The 20,363-nt window shown below is 42.4% G+C and overlaps 1 protein-coding gene across 1 annotated transcript; it reads right to left on the bottom strand.

Moving 5' to 3' along the window:
- Nucleotides 1-17,779: 17,779 nt before the first annotated feature.
- LOC109207437 (flagellar attachment zone protein 1-like) lies at nucleotides 17,780-19,937 on the bottom strand. Its single transcript, XM_019370356.1, has 5 exons — nucleotides 19,802-19,937; nucleotides 19,076-19,254; nucleotides 18,691-18,987; nucleotides 18,424-18,615; nucleotides 17,780-18,355 (listed from the first exon to the last, which is right to left on the bottom strand). Exons 1-5 carry the CDS (start codon nucleotides 19,935-19,937, stop codon nucleotides 17,780-17,782), a joined length of 1,380 nt encoding a protein of 459 aa, XP_019225901.1.
- Between the last annotated feature and the right edge of the window lie 426 nt (nucleotides 19,938-20,363).

Genomic DNA, 20,363 nt, shown 5'->3' with positions numbered 1-20,363 from the left:
TCCAGAATCTTTGACAATGTTTCCTCCACTGATGGAGGTACTTTTGATGTTGCTGGGGCAGAAGATTGTGCTGCAATAGCACTGGATATGTCAGACAGCTTTGAAGTAGCTATCTGCATCCAGTTGTTGAGACTCGCCAATGTCTGGGAGACTTGCAGCGCAGTGAGTGGATATGTGAATGAGGCAGGCACTGGCACTGAAGTAGATGGTCTAGAAGATGGAGGTGGTGGCCTATCATATGTCCCGATGGAAGGCTCGGCTGGTGTGGAAGGCTCGGAAGCTGAATTTCTAACAACTACCGTTGGCTCCTTAGACTAGCTAGCAGAGGTATTTTCCTTACCCTTGAACTTTGGGTTGTCAGCACCCTATAGGTGGTACTATAAGAAAGGTTTCTTGGCTTTTACTTTTGTATCATATAGCCTAGGCTCCACCTTTGCATCGTTGAAATACTATGTGAGGGTGTTTGAATAAGGGTACGATTTTTCACTTTTCTTGACAGCTAATATGATATTGGTTGACATGATGGCACCCACATTGATCGGGTATCCAGCCATAATAGAATCCACCAGAACTGCTCGGGGGAAGAGGGAGATTGTTCTCATTCAAACACAGATCAATACGGCTGCACACGAAGGTCAGCCACCCTTTAGCTTCGAAATTTAGTGTTGCCCGGAGGATAGGAACCCCTGCTGTGATCCACGGGGGTGATGGTCCTCGAGCGGCCCAAATCTCAGCTAGCCACGGGCGAGCTGCATCACCCATAGCAAGCTTTTCCAAATACTGGACTACCTCTACTTCTTCAAAGCCCACATAAGTGTTAAAAGAGCATGAGTTGAATTTGACTTTCAGATTTCTCACCTTTGTTATCATGGTACCCTTCTTTATGTGAGCCATATTGGCATAAAATTCTTTAACCAAGTGCTCATTTGCATCGATGACACTTTGGGTGAACCACCTCCACCCTTTTCGCTCCCGGAACTGTCTAAGGACATTCAGATTGTGAGTATCCAAATCCTTAATTAAGAATTATCTGTCAAGTATTAGCGATCTCTCATGCCACCACTCTCTGAACCGTGTGAAGGCCATCAAACTCACAAACCGATCCTCCCATATTTCCTTCTTTTTCGACCTTTTAAGGCCTCCCACTCTAGTGTCACCTCCTCTACCATCATCCGGGACATCATCATCATCATCTAAATCAATTAGTGCACGAGGGGTGTGTGTAGAGGAGGGCTCTGAACCCTGACTACCATTATCTGAACCCTTAGAAGAACTTGCTGAGGTGGAGGATTCGTCACGGAGTTGGTATCTCCTTTGAACTTGCTGTGATTGGGCTTCCGGTTGTGCTTGCACAGAGTTGCCCTCTAAAGCTTCCCTAGACGGGGCATATTCACTGGTTCTAAAGATTCTGGAACTCTGTTGGCAGTAGCCTTCTTGTTTATTGCTCTTTGTATGGCAAGTGGTAGGTTACTCTCGCCTTGGCTTCGGCCTCGGGAGATTTCAGCCCTCCCTTTTGATGTATCGCTTCTTCCACGTGATCTAACCATTGTTTGCAATACATAGCAATAGGAATCAATTATATTTGAAGGTCACAGTGTACACAAATTCATGCATGATAGTTGCAGGAAAACAGACTTAGTAGAGGCAGTGCGCACCGCACAATTTTGAGTACGACCGCAAACTACCTTGTGCAGACCGCACAATTTTGAAGTGCGGTCGCGCATCCTAATGTGCGGACCGCACAATTTTGAGTGCGGCCGCATAACCCCAGGTTCAGACTACTAGGTCTCTGCACTTCCAACAAATGTGGTTGCACACATTATAGCGCGGACCGCATAATTTTGAGTGTGGTCCGCACTTTTAATGCACACTTGTTGCCCTAACTTTAAGATCTACGGACCACACAAAAGTGTGTGCGGCCGCACAATTCGAAATTATGCAGCACTGATTCTGTGTTTTGCAATTTTCATGCAATGGAGACATGGTATTTGCAATTAATCATGATTAATGATCTGCCCACGCCCCAATGAACATACATGATAATACCCACATGATTCTAAGCACGCATGATTAACAATTGACATTTAGGCCTAAAAATAACCCTAACACAAAAGCATAAAGACTAAGAGAAATTGAAAAATCTAACAATGTAATAAACATACAAGTGATGAATGATGCAGGTAAGAAACTACCATATGAAATGCGTGAGGATTGTGCACTAATTGAACTTGCACTGTGCTTTCTTAGGGTTCAAGAACTCCGATGGTGTAAAGTTGTGAATAGTGCATTGAGGTCCTATTCATAGGTTGACCAAGTCGTTCGAGATTTAAGTTGAGTGCGGCCGCACATTTTGAGTGCGGTCCACACTCTTTACCTGGACCCTTGATTGAACTCTGCGGTCCACACAAAAGTTAGTGCGGCTGCAGGACTTTTGCGGACCGCACAAATTTGTGTGCAGCCGCAAATTGGCTATGAAATTTGACAGGCCAATCTTCAGAGAGCATGTACTTTTGGTCTTCCAGTTGTGCGACCGCACAAATAATTGTGCGGCCGCAGAGTGATTTTGCGGTCTGCACTTTTGTAAAACTTTGCCAATTTTTCTTGCATAGACCCTGCAATGCACACCCATTCCTGCATACAGTTTAAAACTAGTTAGCACAAAATAAAGCCTATCTAATGAAAAAGAAGAAGAAAAAGAAAAATATACATGGGTTGCCTCCCAAGAAGCGCCTGATTTAATATTGCGGCATGACGCAAATTACCAATCATTTGAAATGAAGAACCGCCATGATGTGGCCATCATCAACCTTGCCAAGATAGTGTTTTACCCGGTGCTCATTGACTCTAAGAACCTCACCATTCTTATTTTTCATGTCCAAAGCACCAAAGGGGGTTACATTCACCACTTCAAATGGGCCACTCCATTTAGATTTCAACTTTCCCGAAAACATCCGTTGCCGGGAATTGAACAATAGCACGAGATCACCTTCTTTAAACTCGTTCTTGTGGGTGTACTTGTCATGGAGGTACTTCATCTTCTCCTTGTATAGTGACGAGCTTGTGTAGGCATGGTACCGGAATTCATCTAGCTCATTCAATTGTGCCACCCTTAAGTTTCCGGCGACATCCCACTCAAGGTTCAACTTCTTCAAAGCTCACATGGCCTAATGCTCAAGTTCCACCGGAAGATGACACGCCTTCCCAAACACCAACCAGTATGGAGACATCTTGATCGGTGTTTTGTAGGCCGTCCTATAAGCCCATAGAGCATCATCAAGTTTTCTTTACCAATCTGTCCGATTGGCATTCACTGTCTTTGACAAAATACTCTTGATCTTCCGGTTGGAGACTTCAACTTGTCCGCTTGCTTGAGGGTGATAAGGGGTCGATACTTTGTGAGTGACACCATACTTTGTGAGTAAGGTATCAAAAGACTTGTTGCAAAAATGAGAACCCCCGTCACTTATTATGGACCTTGGAGTACCGAATCATGTAAATATGCTCTTCTTCAAGAATGCCACCACACTCCTCACTTCATTGTTGGGCAAAGCAATGGCCCCGAACCACTTAGATACATAATCATCTGCGACTAGAATGTAGGTGTTCCCACAAGAGCTAACAAACAAAACCATTAAATCAATACCCCGCACATCGAAAATATCTATCTCCAAAATGGTGATGAGAGGCATTTCGTTCTTCTTTGAGATTACACTAGCCCTTTGGCATTCATTACAACACTTGACAAGCTCACTAGCATCCTTGTAGAGGGTATGCCAATAGAATCCACAACTCAAAACATGTGTCGCCGCTCTTGGAGGAAGTGAGGGAGGAGCGGGGATGTTGTCTTGAGGCGGGCGGCCATATCCTTGAGGTTCAAGAGGAACCTCATCAACTTGGTCATCATCCCCGTCATCCCCCAACGACACGTTTCCAAGAGGATCATTGTTGTTGAGAGCCATTGAATCACCTACAATTGTTTCACAAAAAGATTAGTAACTTGGAAGGAAAACAAGACAAATAACGCACAAAACCAAATATATAGCTAAATCCATTTTTTAGCTCCCCGCCAACGACGCAAAAAATTGGTGTTGCCCAAACTCACACTACTAATTGGGATTGTGAGGCAGACGATGCAATTATAAATATCCAACACGAGTCAGGGTCGATTCTAGAGAGAGCTTTATGTGTGATTAGGTATATACCTAGTCTAGTGTATGACGTACCCAAGATTGCACTCCACATATTCAGTTGTTTCTTTTCTACTTCTAGTTTGTATGATAATGCTTATAATTGAAAAGCTAAGAGACAATGTTTTTGGTATTATCGTTTTTCAAGTTTATAGAAGATCTAGAGTCATGACTCCCACCTAGGTGGTTACCTAACGGACTATAGGCTCTTGGGCAAGTTTGATTGGTCGGGATCGTCATATAGCAATCACATGCAACTCTATACCTCTTGGTAGTTAGAGTGATTTTGCCCAATTTGGCTTTCTCAAGTCCAAATGGGTATTGCACAAAACAAGTGATAAATGCTCAAGTCGAGTCAAACTATCTCTAGATTCAACCCTTTAATTGGGGCTATCAATTTCTTGAGTCCATCCCAATTCCTTTTTAGCCAAGTTTTCCTAGACTTAGTCTCTCTTTCTCAAGTAGAGACTATGTCAATTAGGCATGAATCAATGTTTGCAACCATTAATTCTTACATTCAAGAAAGAACTAGGCTAAATATCACTAACCTAATTACAAACAAGCCCTAAATCAACCACTCATTAAGTACCCACACTAGGGTTGGGTCACAACCCAAGCTAGAAATTTAGCTACTCATGGAAAATGAACAAATTAATGAAGAAACTGAGATAAAATTCATAATAGATTAAGGGAAGAAAATCTAATGTTAAAATGTTAAACTATTACAAAGTTACCCAATACTGTAAAGAAAAATGGCTATCTATTCTCTGGTGCACCAAACTTAACCTTAAAATGACAAAAAAATCTACTTATACCTAGCTAAAATTGTCGGACAAAATTGCCCCTACGGAGGTTATGCGGCCGCACAATTCTGTGTGCGGTCCACACTCTGAAACTTGGCTTGATAGGTTGGATTTCTGCGGAGGTTATGCGGACCGCATATTTTTGTGTGCGGTTGCGCATTTGATTCTGTACCCACACAATAATGGTGCGGTCCCCACGTCTTCATGGACCAAAGTCACAACTCTCTAAACTTCATCTTCTACGGCCACACTATAATTGTGCGGTCCGTACTTTGTAACGAATAGCTCATAGAGGCTGCCTCACAAATATTGTGTGGTCCGCATTTTGCCGTTTTATCCTTGTTTTGGTCTTTGTCCAAAATTACTCCTTCTTGAGTTGATTTTTATCTCTTTGGCTCGTATTTCAACACTCCTGCAAGAAAGCACATTTCATTAGTTTTCGGGAATACCTTTAAGCAAATTTGAGCTAAATGAAAGTAAAGGAGTGCAAATAAGTAGTCAAAATTCCTACTTATCACATGTGATATTTTACTCTTTTGTTCATGTTTACTTGATTTCTTTCCTTGTTTATTTGCATGCGAGATTTTACACTATATATACGTGTCCCCTAATTCCATTTGAACGGACTCGAATGGCCTAACGACTACTATTATTCTCTCACCTTCACTTTCCATACTTTTTCTGCTCTCTTGATTGTGACCGGCTGATAGCCAAGGCTTCCCGAATCTTCTCTATTAACCTCCCTAGTGTGAGTACTGCTTGGGACTACTTAGCATTATTGACTCTCGTAGCCTTAATTGTTGCTCTTTTACTTGCTCATGTATGTGTACTATGTATACCAACATTGGTTGAATTTTTAAACAGGCATGCATTAAGATTCTCTGTTATTTGTGAACTCTCTGCATTGTATTGTTGTGTGCTTTTTGTAATTCTACTATCTCAACGATGTTTTGCAGTTACATGACCTCTAGTATCGAACTTGATAGGTTTTAACATGTGTAGTAAACCTTTACTCTGCATATTTGATTCGAATAGTTTCTAGCCTTCTTATGTTGTGCCCGATTGATTATATTCATGTTAGCCTTAACGTCATATTCCTTTTTCTTGTTATGAGCTCACACTCATGCCTTGGATTTCTGGGATCTTTTGTAGAAATTGTTTGCTCAGAGTCTGCTTTAATGAATCTCTTCCTACTTAATCCTTTTGGAGTAGCCTACTATTTCATACAAACTGATGTTTGACTCTCCCATGTTATTGCATTGTCTTAATAGCCAAGGATGTTTATCTACGATTTGTAACTCTGATGATATTGTTCCTTGACCTATCAATCCCGCACTCTTAGCATTGCCGCTAGGATAAATACCAATGTGTAGTTTTCTCTCATGTGGGGTCGACTGACATGGATCCTAATGTTTGTTTGTCCTGTTAACCTTCAATTGACATATTCTTTTGCCTACTATGAGTTCTTTAGAGTGTTTGTGCTATAGTTAATGCCCATCATGTTAAGCTTCATGATCAACTAAGTGATATGTTTGCCAAATTATGCCCACTAGTATGTTGTTATGCTATTTGCAGCCACATTCCTATTTGGTTCTCATGTTAAATCTTTTATATAAAGACTATACTATGCCTGCTTCTCGTTCATTACTGTGTTAGACTATCATCTAAGGGTCTTTAGGTTGTTTCTAGATCATGCTTTACTTCGATACTTTTTGAAATGGTTTGTTGTCCTATGATGCACAACCTTGTTAGTATCAAACTCCGTTTCTTGAATTACAAAGCATAAGCTCGCCTCATATGTGTATTGTGTGCCTTTCCATTTAGTATGGTCCTATTTATGTGTCTTGGCTAGAGATGGTGATTGTTACAGCAGTGTTTAGGTTGTTTAGAAAATATTGTGTCACCTGCCTAGCTAAATTTAGCATCCATTTAGGTAAGCAAGCTATTAATTGGGCCTAGAAATGGGCCATGCGTGTTGTGACCTGGGCACTAGATTCAGGCGCATTCTAGTTGTCTTGTGAGCCTGTGGTTTGAGCCTGCTATTTGTTCTGAAAGTAATACTATTGAAGGCCTGGGATATTACTGGGTTACTTATGTACTGGGCCTTTAATTGTTTTAGTAGGCTCGTATTCGTTTCAGCCTATGTTTTGTTATTTCCAGTCTTTACTATTTCAATCTTCGACCTATAATAATTTGTAAACACAATTAGGGTGCTAGTGAAATTGGGGGACGGGTATATTCTAATGCTTGCATAAATGGGTAGAAAACATACCTATAGGGTCTATGTGGCCTATATTATATTCTATTCAGCATGCCTTATATGTTATTTAGTCAATGTGTTGTACACCAATAGATAGCATGCCTATAAGAGTCACACACACACTTCACTTAACACGTCAAAACATGTTAGTTCAAGTACTTGCTATACCTGTTTCCTGTCTGCTGCTATGCACACTTAGACAACATGCCTATAGGATGTAATAGCACATACCTTACTAATCTAGATACCATGTTTATATAATTTCAAATAAACCAATTGGTCAAATTGCTTCTATTACTTTACTACACTGCCCCTCCTAGATAGCATGTCTACAGGGAAAAAGTGTTATAAAATCGAGTCTGATTGTCAATTATTAGAAATCCTGCCTATAGGATGTTTTTGTGCGCATAAAACTATTTATGGGGTCAACGTTGTTAATACTAGCTTCTCCAAGCTGTCTCACTACCTAATCACGCGACTGTTTGGAACCATGCTTGTAAATAAGCATTAGTAATCTGGCCACTGGTGTCGCTTTATTGCCTCATCAACGATTAGATATCATGTCTATAGGACTTGCAATGCTCTATTTTGCTTGTACGTCAGAAATTACAGCACTCCCTATATAATACTGGAATCAAGAATCACCTAGAAGCCATGCCTATAGCACTTAACGACTATAATACTTCTTAATTCAGAAACTGTCTACTGCCTAATCCGAAAATCTATGACTGATCGCATGCTTTTGTGCTTATGTGTGGAGGTTAACTTGAGCATTTCATTGCTATTATGTGCAGTCCTACCTGTTTTGAATGTCGCCTAGTTTTTTTAATCATTTTGAGCATCCTAAATAAAGTCTAGAACCACCCAAATAGTAGGTCCAAAGCCTCCAGGACCATAGGCATGAGACGGATAATGCACGCATAGGACACAACTTAGAATTGAATTACAGCGCCTTTAAGTAAACAACTTCAACATAGTAATTGGGTAGCAGGAGATGATAGTTTGTGCCCGCTGAATAATATGAGTAACTCCCTACCTTAAGGGGAGTTGAGAAGTATTAGTTATGTTGCACGGGGTGAGCCTTTAGGCTAAAAAACTTAGGACCCCCTTTTCCCTTTACTGACACTTAGTCGTTTAATATAGACCAATGTAGTTGCATCCTTGTAGTCATTAATATTTGTACTGATTCTCATATGTTATAGTAAGAATTTTTCACTTCTAATCTCTCTTTAGTTATTTGATCACCTAGCCTAATTACATAATCCACTTAGAGTAAAGTTCTGTCGGGACCCATAGTTTTGGACCTCAAAGAGTGCCTAACACCTTCTCTCCGAGGTAATTTGAGCCCTTACCCGATCTTTGGTGGCGTTGACTAGTCAAACAGAGTTACTCGCAAATAGGTGCCCTAACGCACCTTAAAAATAGTTAGGTGGCGACTCTTCTCTTTTAATACCTCATTTATAAGAGTTGTCGCACGTCGAAGCCCGCTTTCGCGAGAAAACAGGGCGCGACAGCATGGCGACTCTGCTGGAGAAAACATGCACATCCCGTCCCCTATTCACCTTTATTCGTTTAGATTTGCTATGACATCCTTTCCCCCTATTTTCCTTTGTTTTCTATGAATGCTCTAAATCTCTTTTCATCTTGTCTAAGACTGCTATATCATGCCTCTCCCATCCCTATTTCCCCACCTGCTTCATTACGTTCTCGCATATTTTTTATGAGCCGAACTGACTTCTTTCTTTTGTCTTTCTTACTTTTTCTCTTCTTTTCTTGTTCACTTTTGCTATTTTATTTTTACTGCTTCTTACATGCAAATACATGGCAATGCGTTATTATTTCTGCATAAAGCATGCTCCAATTCCACTCGTACCAATTATCAACATAGCGACACTTGATAAGTGTCTGTGCTATTTCGAAAATTACCCTTTAAAATTGGAAAGGTTTATTTTTGGTAGACTAGTCGATTAGCGGTGCAATCGTCTATCCCGTATCTTTCCCTCTCAAGTTGTCCACTTGGGAGTACCGGTCTAGACCATTCTAGAAACCCTACTCAAACATGAAATGTACATGCATCATGCTAAACCTAGTACGGGTTGGAGCATTATTAATGTAACTACCCGCTAAGATGAACCTTATCCAAAGTCTAACAGGATTTCCTCATTCCCAATGGACGCTGTCATATTATGTGCATTAATTGGAGAAAATGTGCCAATGTGTAGATCATTATTATGTAAGTATTCAAATCTATAGGAGGAAGGGGCTAACCTTTGCTTGTTTGCAGAAAATGAAGCATGAAATCCCCGGGTTCCGTATGGTCCAAAACATCCCACCTTTACTACTTGACTTGTGGAAAGACCTTGGACCTTGCGACAAGAATCATGTGAGAAGAATACTTGGTGACCTGCCATCTTGCTAAACATTCGACCAAATAGGGAATTGATTGAGGTTGTTACCATGTTCTAGGATGAGAAAAGATCCCTTTTTTGATTTGGCAATATAGAAATGACTCCTCTCCTAGAAGAAATAGGAGGCTTCGCTAAGTTTCCATGGGATAGTTCGGGATTACTGGTACCAGAGAATCGCACTCCCCGCAGTTTTCTGAAGATGTTGGGTTTTAAGAAAAATGATGAGCTGCTCTATTTAAAGAAATCATACATCCCTTTTGAACTTATTTACAAGCGTTATGGGCATAGCAAGTTGTATCGTCTTCATCATGATGAACTCGCCATTACTTTTTTGGGTTAGACGCATCGCCGGGTTTATGTATTCGTCATTTGCTTCTTGGGGTTGTAGATATTTCCAATGAAGGGAGGCAAGATTCATATACTCGCTTAGCCATGGTCACCGGGACCTTGATGGAGAGCATCGAGGGAAAAACTTATACCATCATCCCTATGATCTTAGCTGAGAAGTACAGCACTACATCGGTACAAGCAGGGATTTCGACACTTTCAGGGTTGTAATCTGTTACTACAAGTCTGGCTGTTGGAACACTTTCAGAGAGGAGAATATCGTCAAGAGCTTTTGCGAAGGCTATTGAATGACTACATAGTCAACCATCACCCAAAGAAAATGATGTTTATCCCAGACAGGTTTGCACAGCCTGGAAATATTGTAAGTTGGGTGTGTTTCTTCAGCAATGTGACGGACGAATAGGTACATTAGATATTTGAATGGTTTCCTAGCAGTGAGTTCATCATCAGGTCAAGGGTGACTACTCATCTGGTACTGATCGGGTTGCGAGACATCTATCCTTATGCTCCCATAAGGGTAATGAGGCAAGAGGGGAGAAAACAGGTCATACCTCGAGTTTCCAACATGGTCCAGTACAAGGTAGCTTTCAAAGGAGATGTCATTCCGTTTAAGTTCGAGGCGCAACATATGTGGAACCAAAATATCATTGTGTAAAGAGAAACCATTGACCCGGACAAGTATCACGCCGGTCGTATGTACTACTATCTATCATGGTTGGGGGATGACATAGCAGGAGACGTCCAGCCATGAGTCAATCTAAATGATAGGATCATATATGAGGTGGCTGAGGCACAGGTTAATTATAAGAGGCTTCGCAAAAGGGTGTTCGGTCTGAAGCTAAACATCTGGAACAGCATAAAGTGAACATGGAGGCAATAAAGGAATGGAAGGAAATTGCCACTAAGTCAACAGAAAGATTGGAATACTTGGAACAAGGATTGATGGAGCTCGAGGGGAAGATGATGTAGCTCTAGCAAAAGCTTACTTATTGTTGGATATACGCGATCTAGGGAACCTGATTGATGGGGTCAAAAGAGCCAAGCATGGAGAAGGTCCTTCAGGGACCAAGTAGACTGGGAAATGATGTTCTTTACTGCTTTCTAGCTTAGCTTTAGATTTCGATAGTAATAAGGCTAAATGTCATTAGTAATTTCATTATTATTGTCGATTTAGTAAAGGTTTGACTCAAATTTCGAATTTATGAAATGACGCAAATGTTTGCATCAATTTTCTCCAAGTCTACGTGTCGCTTGGGCCTACCTCAAGCACAATGAGGTCCCCAAATTAGGACGCGAATTGTTGTATGACTTTGTGAAACATGTTTTAATATTGCAAACATTCTTTTATTTAACCTTAATAACTTGGTTACCATTTGCTTTTTTTTTCTTTTTTGATTATTCCCATTCCCAAAGGTTGGTTCGTGCATATTGGCATCATCAGCATACCACTATAGATCCAGAGGTCCTCCACCTCCTCCTCCACCAAGCGATCCCAAAGGCAAAGGCAAAGGATAAAGGAAAGATGGACGATTTGAGCGGCAACAAGAATGACAATGCTCCTATGGCAAAGAATGTGGAGACTTCATATGGAAGAAGTACACTAGGGTAGAACGAACTGGTTCCACAATTAGTAGACCATTGCACTATCCCGGGCTCGCTAAGTTCCTTGCCAAGATAATAATAGTGATTATGAAGATCTGGAAGATGATATAATACCTGAGGAAAGCATCAAAAAAGTAGAGAATTCCGAAAGCAGACCAAAGTCTAATTTGGAGGAAACTGAGGCCGTTAATTTAGGTGGTTTCGAAACGGTCAAGGAAACTCGTATAAGCATTCATATATCACCATTAGAGAAAGAAGAGTATATCAGGTTCCTAAAGGAGTACGAGGACACCTTAGCATAGTCGTACGATGATATGACTGGGTTAAGCATATCCATAGTAGCTCACAAGCTACCCACCAATCCCATGTGTCCACCAGTAAAGCAGAAGCTCAGAAAGTTGAAGCCAGATATGAGTTTGAAGATAAAAGAGGAGGTCACCAAGCAAATCAAAGCCAAGGTTCTCCGAGTGGTCGAACACCCAACCTAGTTAGCCAACATTGTGCCGGTTCCAAAGAAAGATGGAAAGTTAGAGTATGTGTTAATAACCGAGATCTGAACAGAGCAAGTCCTAAGGATGATTTGCCATTGCCTAACATACACATACTGATTGACAAATACACCAAGCATGAACTCCAATCCTTTATTGATTGCTTCACAGGATACCATCAGATTTGGATGGATGAAGAGGATGCATAAAGAACCACTTTTCTCACACCATGGGGGATTTAGTGTTACAAAATGATGTCGTTTGGCTTGAACAATGCTAGAGCCACCTACATGAGATCCATGACGACCATCTTCCAAGACATGATACATAAGGAAATAGAGGTGTACGTGGATGATGTTATCATTAAATCCAAAAGGAGTTTGGATCACATAGCAGACTTGAAGAAAATTTTCAACCGGCTAAGAGAATATGTTTTAAAGTTGAATCCTACAAAATGTGCCTTCCGAGTCCTTGCTGGAAAGTTGTTAGGATTCATCATCAGTCGCCGAGGGATTGAGTTAGACCCATGTATACGGTCAAAATCATATGCCCCCGATGCAAAAGCTCGAGGTTTCGCCGTAGGTCAAAGTCCGGGAGGGGTCAAGATCAAAGCCGGTGGACCAGGCTCGAGCTCGATGAAATGGCGTAGTGCCAGGAAGCAGAAATTTGATGAATACCAAGGCCAAGTGTGCTCGACCTTGAAATAATACCGTTATGGATTTGTACCGAAGCCAGCTAGATTCCTGCCACGTTCCTGAGATCATGGCACAAATTCCGGAATAGGATCGTGCAGCTCCGTACTAGGCGGTTAAGACAGCTGTCATAAGAATATTCCCTGCTGAAAATAAAATATTCCTTATTTGGGATTCCCCTATTATATAAAAGGGGTCCAAATCATTTGTAACACCACCTTTTTCAATGAGCAAAGGGTATACTCTCTACTTTTTGTCTGCTATTAATGAGAATTGTCCCTTAGCTTAATTGTTCAAACTTTGATTTCTCTACTTAATTGTTCTTACTGCCCTAAGCCACCTCGAGGCCATCGACTCGAGGTCATTACTGCCAAGTCGCATTGGTTTGATTCACTTCTATCTTTCATTTCTACTATATATTTCTTGATTCTTAATTGGTATTGAACCAAAACACATATCTTTAAAACCACAAAACAAATTTAATTGTTACTCGTATTTTTCGAGGTAAACTGTTTGGCGCCCACCGTGGGGCTAAAGATAATAGTGATTATTTCTTTACTGATTCTCATTACACACATTATCTTTACACTTTTTTCTTGTCAATAATCTTTGATTTGCGGGCAGAAACATGTCTAACTCATAAAATGCACCCGTTCATGACAATGAGAGTCTTGGAGAAAACAATAATGTAGGGGTCAATGCACCACCAATAAACCCTGGGGAAGTACAAAATGCGGAACCAGTTGATGTTGGTTCTCATATTGCTATAAACACTAGCCTAGGCACACACCCCAAAGGGAGCGTGTGCAGGGATGCTCGACCAAGGGATTAAGGAATGCCGGGAGCAAGAGATGGAAGAGTTAGTCTCCAGGTGATATTTGAGATGTTGCAGGCTCAGCAAATTGCCATCGCTCAACTGCAAAGTCAGAATAAGACTCCGAGTGTAACTGAGCATGAAAATAATCAACGTGCTGAACCAATGCCGGAAGGGCCAAATGGAGACAGGTCAGGGACTGACCCCGCCATTATGATAATGCTCGAAGAGCTCTCTAAGAGGATCGAGTTCAGAGAAAAGAAAATTTAGGATAATGACAAGAAGGTGGAGACTTATAACTCCCGCGTAGACCAGATACCGGGTGCACCTCAAGTTTTGAAAGGTGTAGATACCAAGAAGTTCATACAAAAATCATTCACTCAGAGCGTAGCCCCGAAGCCCATTCCTAAGAAATTTCGCATGCCTGATGTACCCAAGTATAACGGGACAACCGACTATAACGAACATATTACTTCACACACTTGTGGGATCAAAGGAAATCACTTGAATGATGATGAAATTGAGTTAGTGTTGTTGAAAACGTTTGGGGACACACTCTCAAAAGGAGCTATGATTTGATATCACAACTTAGCTCCTAACTCTATTGATTCATTTGCTATGTTAGTAGACGCCTTCGTTAAAGCTCACGTCGGGGCCATAAAGGTGGCCACGAGAAAGTCAGATGTCTTCAAAATAAAATAAAGGAACGACAAGATGTTAAGGGAGTTCATGTCCAGGTTTCAGATGGAAAGAATGGAACTGCCGCCAGTTTCGGATGACTGGGCAGTGCAGGCCTTCATGCAGGGTTCGAACGAGTGAAGCTCAATTGCTTCTCGATAGATAAAGAGAACTTGATTGAGTATCCAGCTGTGATGTGGTCAGACATACACAATCGTTACTAGTCAAAAATGAGGGTCGAAGATGATCAATTGCGAGCCCCCTCGGGTTGAGTTCATCCTAAGATTCGTAGCCAAGCCCCCAAGAGACATAGATCGGGGTTCTAGATTCAACAAAGAACAGTATCAGCCATATACCAACTAAAGAAACATCGTCTCGAGCCGTAACACTCCTCAAAGAGATATGGAGAAGCGATCGAGGCCAATGTTCTCGGGGACTCATGAGCAAGAGTGGGTTTGACAAGCACACAGACCCCGCTGAGGCTCCCCGACTGTCAGAGTACAACTTTAGCATGGATGCATTAGGGATCGTGTCGGCTATTGGAAAGATCAAAGACACCAAGTGATCGAGGCCTATACAAATCGATCCCTCTCAAAGAAACCCGAACATTATTTGCAAGTATCATGGTAGGCACGGACATAGAACAGAAGATTGCTGGCAGCTAAGGGAAGAGGTGGCTCGATTGTTCAACAAAGGCCACCTTCAAGAATTTATAAGTGATCGAGCCAAGAACCACTTTAGGGAGAGAGATGCAAGGAAAAACAAGCAAGAAGAACCACAACATGTAATCCACATGATCATTGGAGGAGTCGACGTCCCCTAACGACTAGTATTCGAGCGCACCAAAGTATCGATCACAAGAGAAAGGCGGACTCGGAGCTATGTGCGTGAGGATGTCCTGTCATTCTGCGATAAGGAAGCGAAAAACATATCCCAACCTCACAACGACGCCCTGGTAATCTATATTCTTTTAAATAAAATTCAAGTTAAATGTGTTGTAGTGGATCCAGGTAGCTCTGCAAACATAATCGGATCGAGGGTAGTGGAACAACTCAGATTGCAAGATCAGATCGTACCCGCATCCCGAGTGCTGAATGGCTTCAACATGGCAAGCGAAACAACAAAAGGAGAGATTATCTTTCTAGTAAACATAGCTGGGACCATACAAGATACCAGGTTCCATGTCATCGAAGGTGACATGAGATATAATGCACTCCTCGGGAGACCATGGATACACAATATGAGGGCAGTGCCTTCGACCCTCCACCGGATGACGAAATTCCCGACAGAGGAAGGAGTGAAAACAGTCTACGAGGAGCAGCATGCTGCAAAAGAAATGTTTGCAATCGAGGAAGTGGTGCTGATACCAGCACCCTTGGCCTCGGAGGAATCAAGCCCTAAAGGTAAGCAGGCGGCCAAGTAACAATCACAGCTCCCAGCCTCGACGGATGCCACCAAGTCAACCGCTCAAGAGAAAGGTACACCTGGGACGGGATAAACCCCCAAACTTAGGATAGAACTCATTTAGTTTCTTATTGATAATATGGATTGCATTGCTTGGTCCCTTTTAGATATGACAGGGGTTCCGACGGAAGTCACCACACATAGGCTGAGCATCGATCCCAGGTTTGAACCAGTGAAGCAAAAAGGGAGGCCTCAGTCCAAGAAGCTACGTACCAACATCCAGTTGACGGGATGTTCGGAGAACATACAGGTAAAATAGTGAAAGCCTATATCAATGATATGAATGGTTAAGTCCCTGTGCGCACAGGACCATCTTATGTAATTTGTAGGTAACATTAAAAGTTTCGAGACAATGCGACACAAAGATCAACCCAAAGAAATGTGTCTTCGGAGTCGTCTCGAGAAAGTTTCTTGGTGTCATGGTGCGAAATCGGGATATCAAAATCATCCCCGATCAAATCAAGGTTTTTGAAGGTATCGCGATCGCGAATAGCAAGATAAGACCAAATAGAGCCCTCGGAGTCGTTGGTGAAGGATCTTACGAGCTCAGCACGATGGAAGTTCTCAAAGGCGCGCGATCTCGAAGACTCACCTTTTTACACGAAGGCTTTAGGTTTTAAAGCATACGTTGCACTCTTTTTTTCTTAGCTTGGGCTTTGTCCCAAATGGGTTTTATCGGCAAGGTTTTTAACGAGGCCAAACTATTTGCTACCTTGGGAAAACTGAACAGTATCCAAGGCTTCTCTTCAACCAACCTCGAATACTGGGGGGGCATCACCCTCGGAGGTCATATTTCCAAGTAAAATACTTCATGCCTAAGAGGGGCTCGATATGAAAACTTTGTAATGGGCCAAACAGTCACATGAACCGTGTCCATATAGAATAATCAAGCCCCGACAGCAAAAGCATGTACGCATGTATCGATTATTTGAAGAAGCATTTTGTTAATATCAAAAACATTTTGTGTCTCAAAGAAGTCTACTATTACACGAACTCTACACTTATAATTCTATGGGAAACGGCTCAAGAGCCAAAGCATAAAAGCACCCCCGAATACTCGGGGACTGTCGTCGACAGACGGTACATCTGAGTCATCGAAAATTCGGACTCATAAGACCTCAAAGAGGCACCCCTTAGAAACAAAAGCCAAGGCCAATATACTCGGGGACTAACTTTTCGAACAAGTTAGGAAAGTTATCGCGAAACAAGTCCAAGTGACATACCCAAAAGCTACGACCATGCTAAAGACTACGGTCATATAAAGGCTACGGCCAAAATAACGCGGCTCGGAGATGTCCGACTTCCGCTATAAATTAAAGGCCTTCAAACACTTTGGAAAAATCGGTTAAATCAGGCTACCCTCGGCAAAAGTGAAATATAATGGGCTTCGATAAATTCCGCCCTCAAATAATTTAAAGGCTTCGACAACGTCAGCCCTCAAAAAAACCTCAAGAGGTATTCAATTATCCATACGCAAACAAGGTCCCGATACATCGAACCTTCGAAAAACCCAACGGGTACAAAAAACACATGCTAAGGCATAGTTAAATTTTCACTAAGTCTTTTGGCCAAAATTAGGAAAAAATTATGTAGCCATTCTTGAGGCCGAACTGGCCCAACTTAAAGAGCCTAAGGGCCGATATATAAGAGCCCAAGGGCCAACTTAAAGAGCCTAAGGGCCGATATATGGGAGCCCAAGGGCCAACTTCGAAAGGCTTAAAGGCCAAAAACATATTGTACGAGACTCCATTCTCACTCTTCCAGGGCTCAAGGACCACGATATCTCGAGTTCGCATCGGATCGACTTAAACTTGGCTCAAGGATTATTATACCTATCGATAAAGATCTAAGGGTTTATTCCCAAGCCCAAGCCAATTCTCGGACTAATAATTCAAGTTATGCAAAAGAAGTATTCCATAAATCCAGCACAAGTCAAAAATGAGATAAAAGGTTCCTCTTGTATTTCCAAAGGATGATTACAAGGAATATTTACACAAAGGATACTTGCACAAAAACAAAATAAGGAAACCTAAGACTACTTCGAAGTCACATCTTCGGTAGTCGCATCTTCGAGAGCCTCATCCTCGGAGACTTCAACTTTGTCTCCTCCACTCTCGGAGCCACTGGAAGAATCACCTTCATTGGAAAGCAGAGTGGCAACCTCTTCTTCTAAAATCTTCTCCCTTTCGATATCGGCTGAGAGATCGAAGCCGCAAGCACGTACCTCCTCGAGGGTTACCCTCCGGGATTGTTGTCTAGCATGATCAAGTGCACTCGATAACTTAACTTCTGCTGCAGAAGAAATCTCCTTGGCCTGAGCATTGGCTACTTCAGCATCACCTCGGTACGAAGACATAATTGCCTCAGTGTCAGATATGGCCTTGGCCAACTCGCCAGCAGATTTAGCTTTAAGCTCCCCGATTTTGCGGTAACGAGCTAGGATCTCCTCTTTCACACTCTGAAATTGACGTTCGAGTGAATCCAGCTGCTCTCGAAGAGTTTCCTTCTCAGAAGCTAGATTGTCCATACCTTGCCTGCACCCCAAGGTCTTGGCCTCTTTCATCTTAAGCTCCTCCCGAAGTTGCGCCACCAAGTCGGCCTCCTGATAAAACTGCGGAATTAAAAGTATTAGTCGTCAAAACAAACAAGTACATAGCAGACTCTCAGAGGCTATATTACCTTCTCAACATACTTGACTCGTCCTTGGCAAGCCTGCATCAATTCAATTCGTAGATCACTGATCTCCATCTCTTTCTTGACATAGAAGGTCTTAAGATCGTCCCTCTCCTTTGAAATCTTCTTAAGCTCAGCCTCACATCGAGCAAGATTAGTTCGAGACTTGGAAAATGCCTTTTTATGGAGTACCACAGCCTTCATAAAAAAGGAGAAAAGATGGATTCAGAACAGCAAAAACAAAGGCGCAAGCATAAAAAACAGAAAACTCACTTGTTTGAAGAGTCGACGAGCCTCATCAAAAATGAAGGGAGCATCTGGGTCAAGGCCATCTTCGAGCCCTGCCAGGCAATCTCGAAAGATGGCATGTCTTTCGTGGCTCGCTTCCACTTCAGAAGACCTCATATTATGAGCATCTCGAATTTTCCCCTCGGAGAACTCGGGGCCAGGCGGTGAGCCATCCACATTGATTACCCCAAGTGATCCACTAGGGGCATTCTCTTTTATTTGAAGAGGCTCGGGATCGGGCCGTTCGGCCTCGCCCTCCAAATGGCCTTCTAGACGAGGTTCCTTTTTTATTGCACGATGGCTCGGGGAATTTGTTTGAACTCCCCTTGGAGATTTCTTCGGCTCGGGAATGAGCCACATCAACCATCACCGGCTCGACGGACTTCGAGGCACCGCGATTTCCTCTTTTACGAGATATGAGCAGGCAGTTGTCATCTTCTTCTTCCTCCAGATCCCAAAGGAATTGGGCCATTTTCGGAGATAAAGCCGTCGTATCGGCCTTGGACCTTCGAGCCACAGCCGGCCGCATAGCAACAGCGTCCGCAAGACCTACATGACACCGAAATAAGTATCCCGCGGGGAGAAGTACAAGAAAACAAATAAGAGAACTCACGATGGTGTTTGCCCTCCCATCGACCCTTGGCCAAATCTCGCCAGCAACGCTCCAAATAAGAGGAAGTGGAAGCCTGTTTTAGGACCTAGCCTTTGAGGTCCGGGACCCCGCCAGGAAACCAAGCAGTAGTTGTGCCATCGGAAAGGGGTTAGACCAAGGAAAAGGAGTAAAGCTGAGAAGAGAAAGCAGGAATCAGGTTAGAGGTCTTGACTCGGACAAACCGACTCATCCACCCTCGGTCTTTGTCCAAGTCAATACTATAGAAGAGAGATTTCAAGGATCGACGTTGCAATTTTATCAAGCCACCTCAATAAAGTTCGGGACTTTACAGTCTTATCAGATGATCGAGGGTGAAAGACATCCCCTCGACTTTGCTCGAAAAGAATCTGATCACGTAAACGATTTGCCAAAATGAAGGGTAGATCTAGCCAAGCATCACTTGGTATCGTTGGCAAAAATCAAGAATAACCGGATCTATGGGACCCGGAGCCGGAATTACAGGACCCAGCGTGAATGTATAGGCGTATACGCTTAAGTATCCCGCTTTGTACGTGGTGATGTCCTCCTCGGAGGAAGGAATCCCACTTGCAGTCCTCCTTTGCTTGCGGAAGCTCGTCATTGGTTATCTAGCAAAAATATCGAGACATGGACTCGCATCGGCTTGGTGTCGACACAGGTTTCTCGATTTTGAAATCGCAAGTTATTTCACATGGCGGAGGGATGGACTCTTCAATTCGAGGGGGCACTACTGGTTTGCTCTTTGTCGGTCGGGAGGTGAAGAAGCTTTTTCTTTCTGGGGAACCGGTTTAGAGGTTTTAGCCATCACGACACGGAAATTCAAAGAAAATGGAAAGTGTTGGTAGTGAGATAGGAGAGAAGGAGAAGCTCAGAGAAATTGAAAGAGCCAATAAAACTTTGTGAACAATATAAGGATAAAGTTTGCAAGGTTATGAGTTTGTTCATTTATAGAAGTCACTTAACCACACTTTGGAAGCAAAAAGACCGACCGTCAGTCGCCTCCAATCAATGACTTTGGAAATCGCAC

The sequence above is a fragment of the Nicotiana attenuata genome, unplaced genomic scaffold, assembly GCF_001879085.1.
Source record: "Nicotiana attenuata strain UT unplaced genomic scaffold, NIATTr2, whole genome shotgun sequence".
In the NCBI taxonomy this organism is placed as follows: Eukaryota; Viridiplantae; Streptophyta; class Magnoliopsida; order Solanales; family Solanaceae; genus Nicotiana; species Nicotiana attenuata.
Note: the sequence above shows the minus strand (reverse complement) of the source record. Positions and strands in the feature narration are given on the sequence as shown.

Bases quoted from the DNA above. Each gene is read 5' to 3' on its own strand.
- LOC109207437 (XM_019370356.1), bottom strand. From the start codon at position 19,937: ATGACGAGCTTCCGCAAGCAAAGGAGGACTGCAAGTGGGATTCCTTCC. The intron at 18,616-18,690 runs GTGAGTTTTCTG...TTTTTTATGAAG, and splicing joins CTCGTCGACTCTTCAAACAA to GCTGTGGTACTCCATAAAAA. The intron at 18,356-18,423 runs GTAATATAGCCT...TTAATTCCGCAG, and splicing joins GAGTCAAGTATGTTGAGAAG to TTTTATCAGGAGGCCGACTT.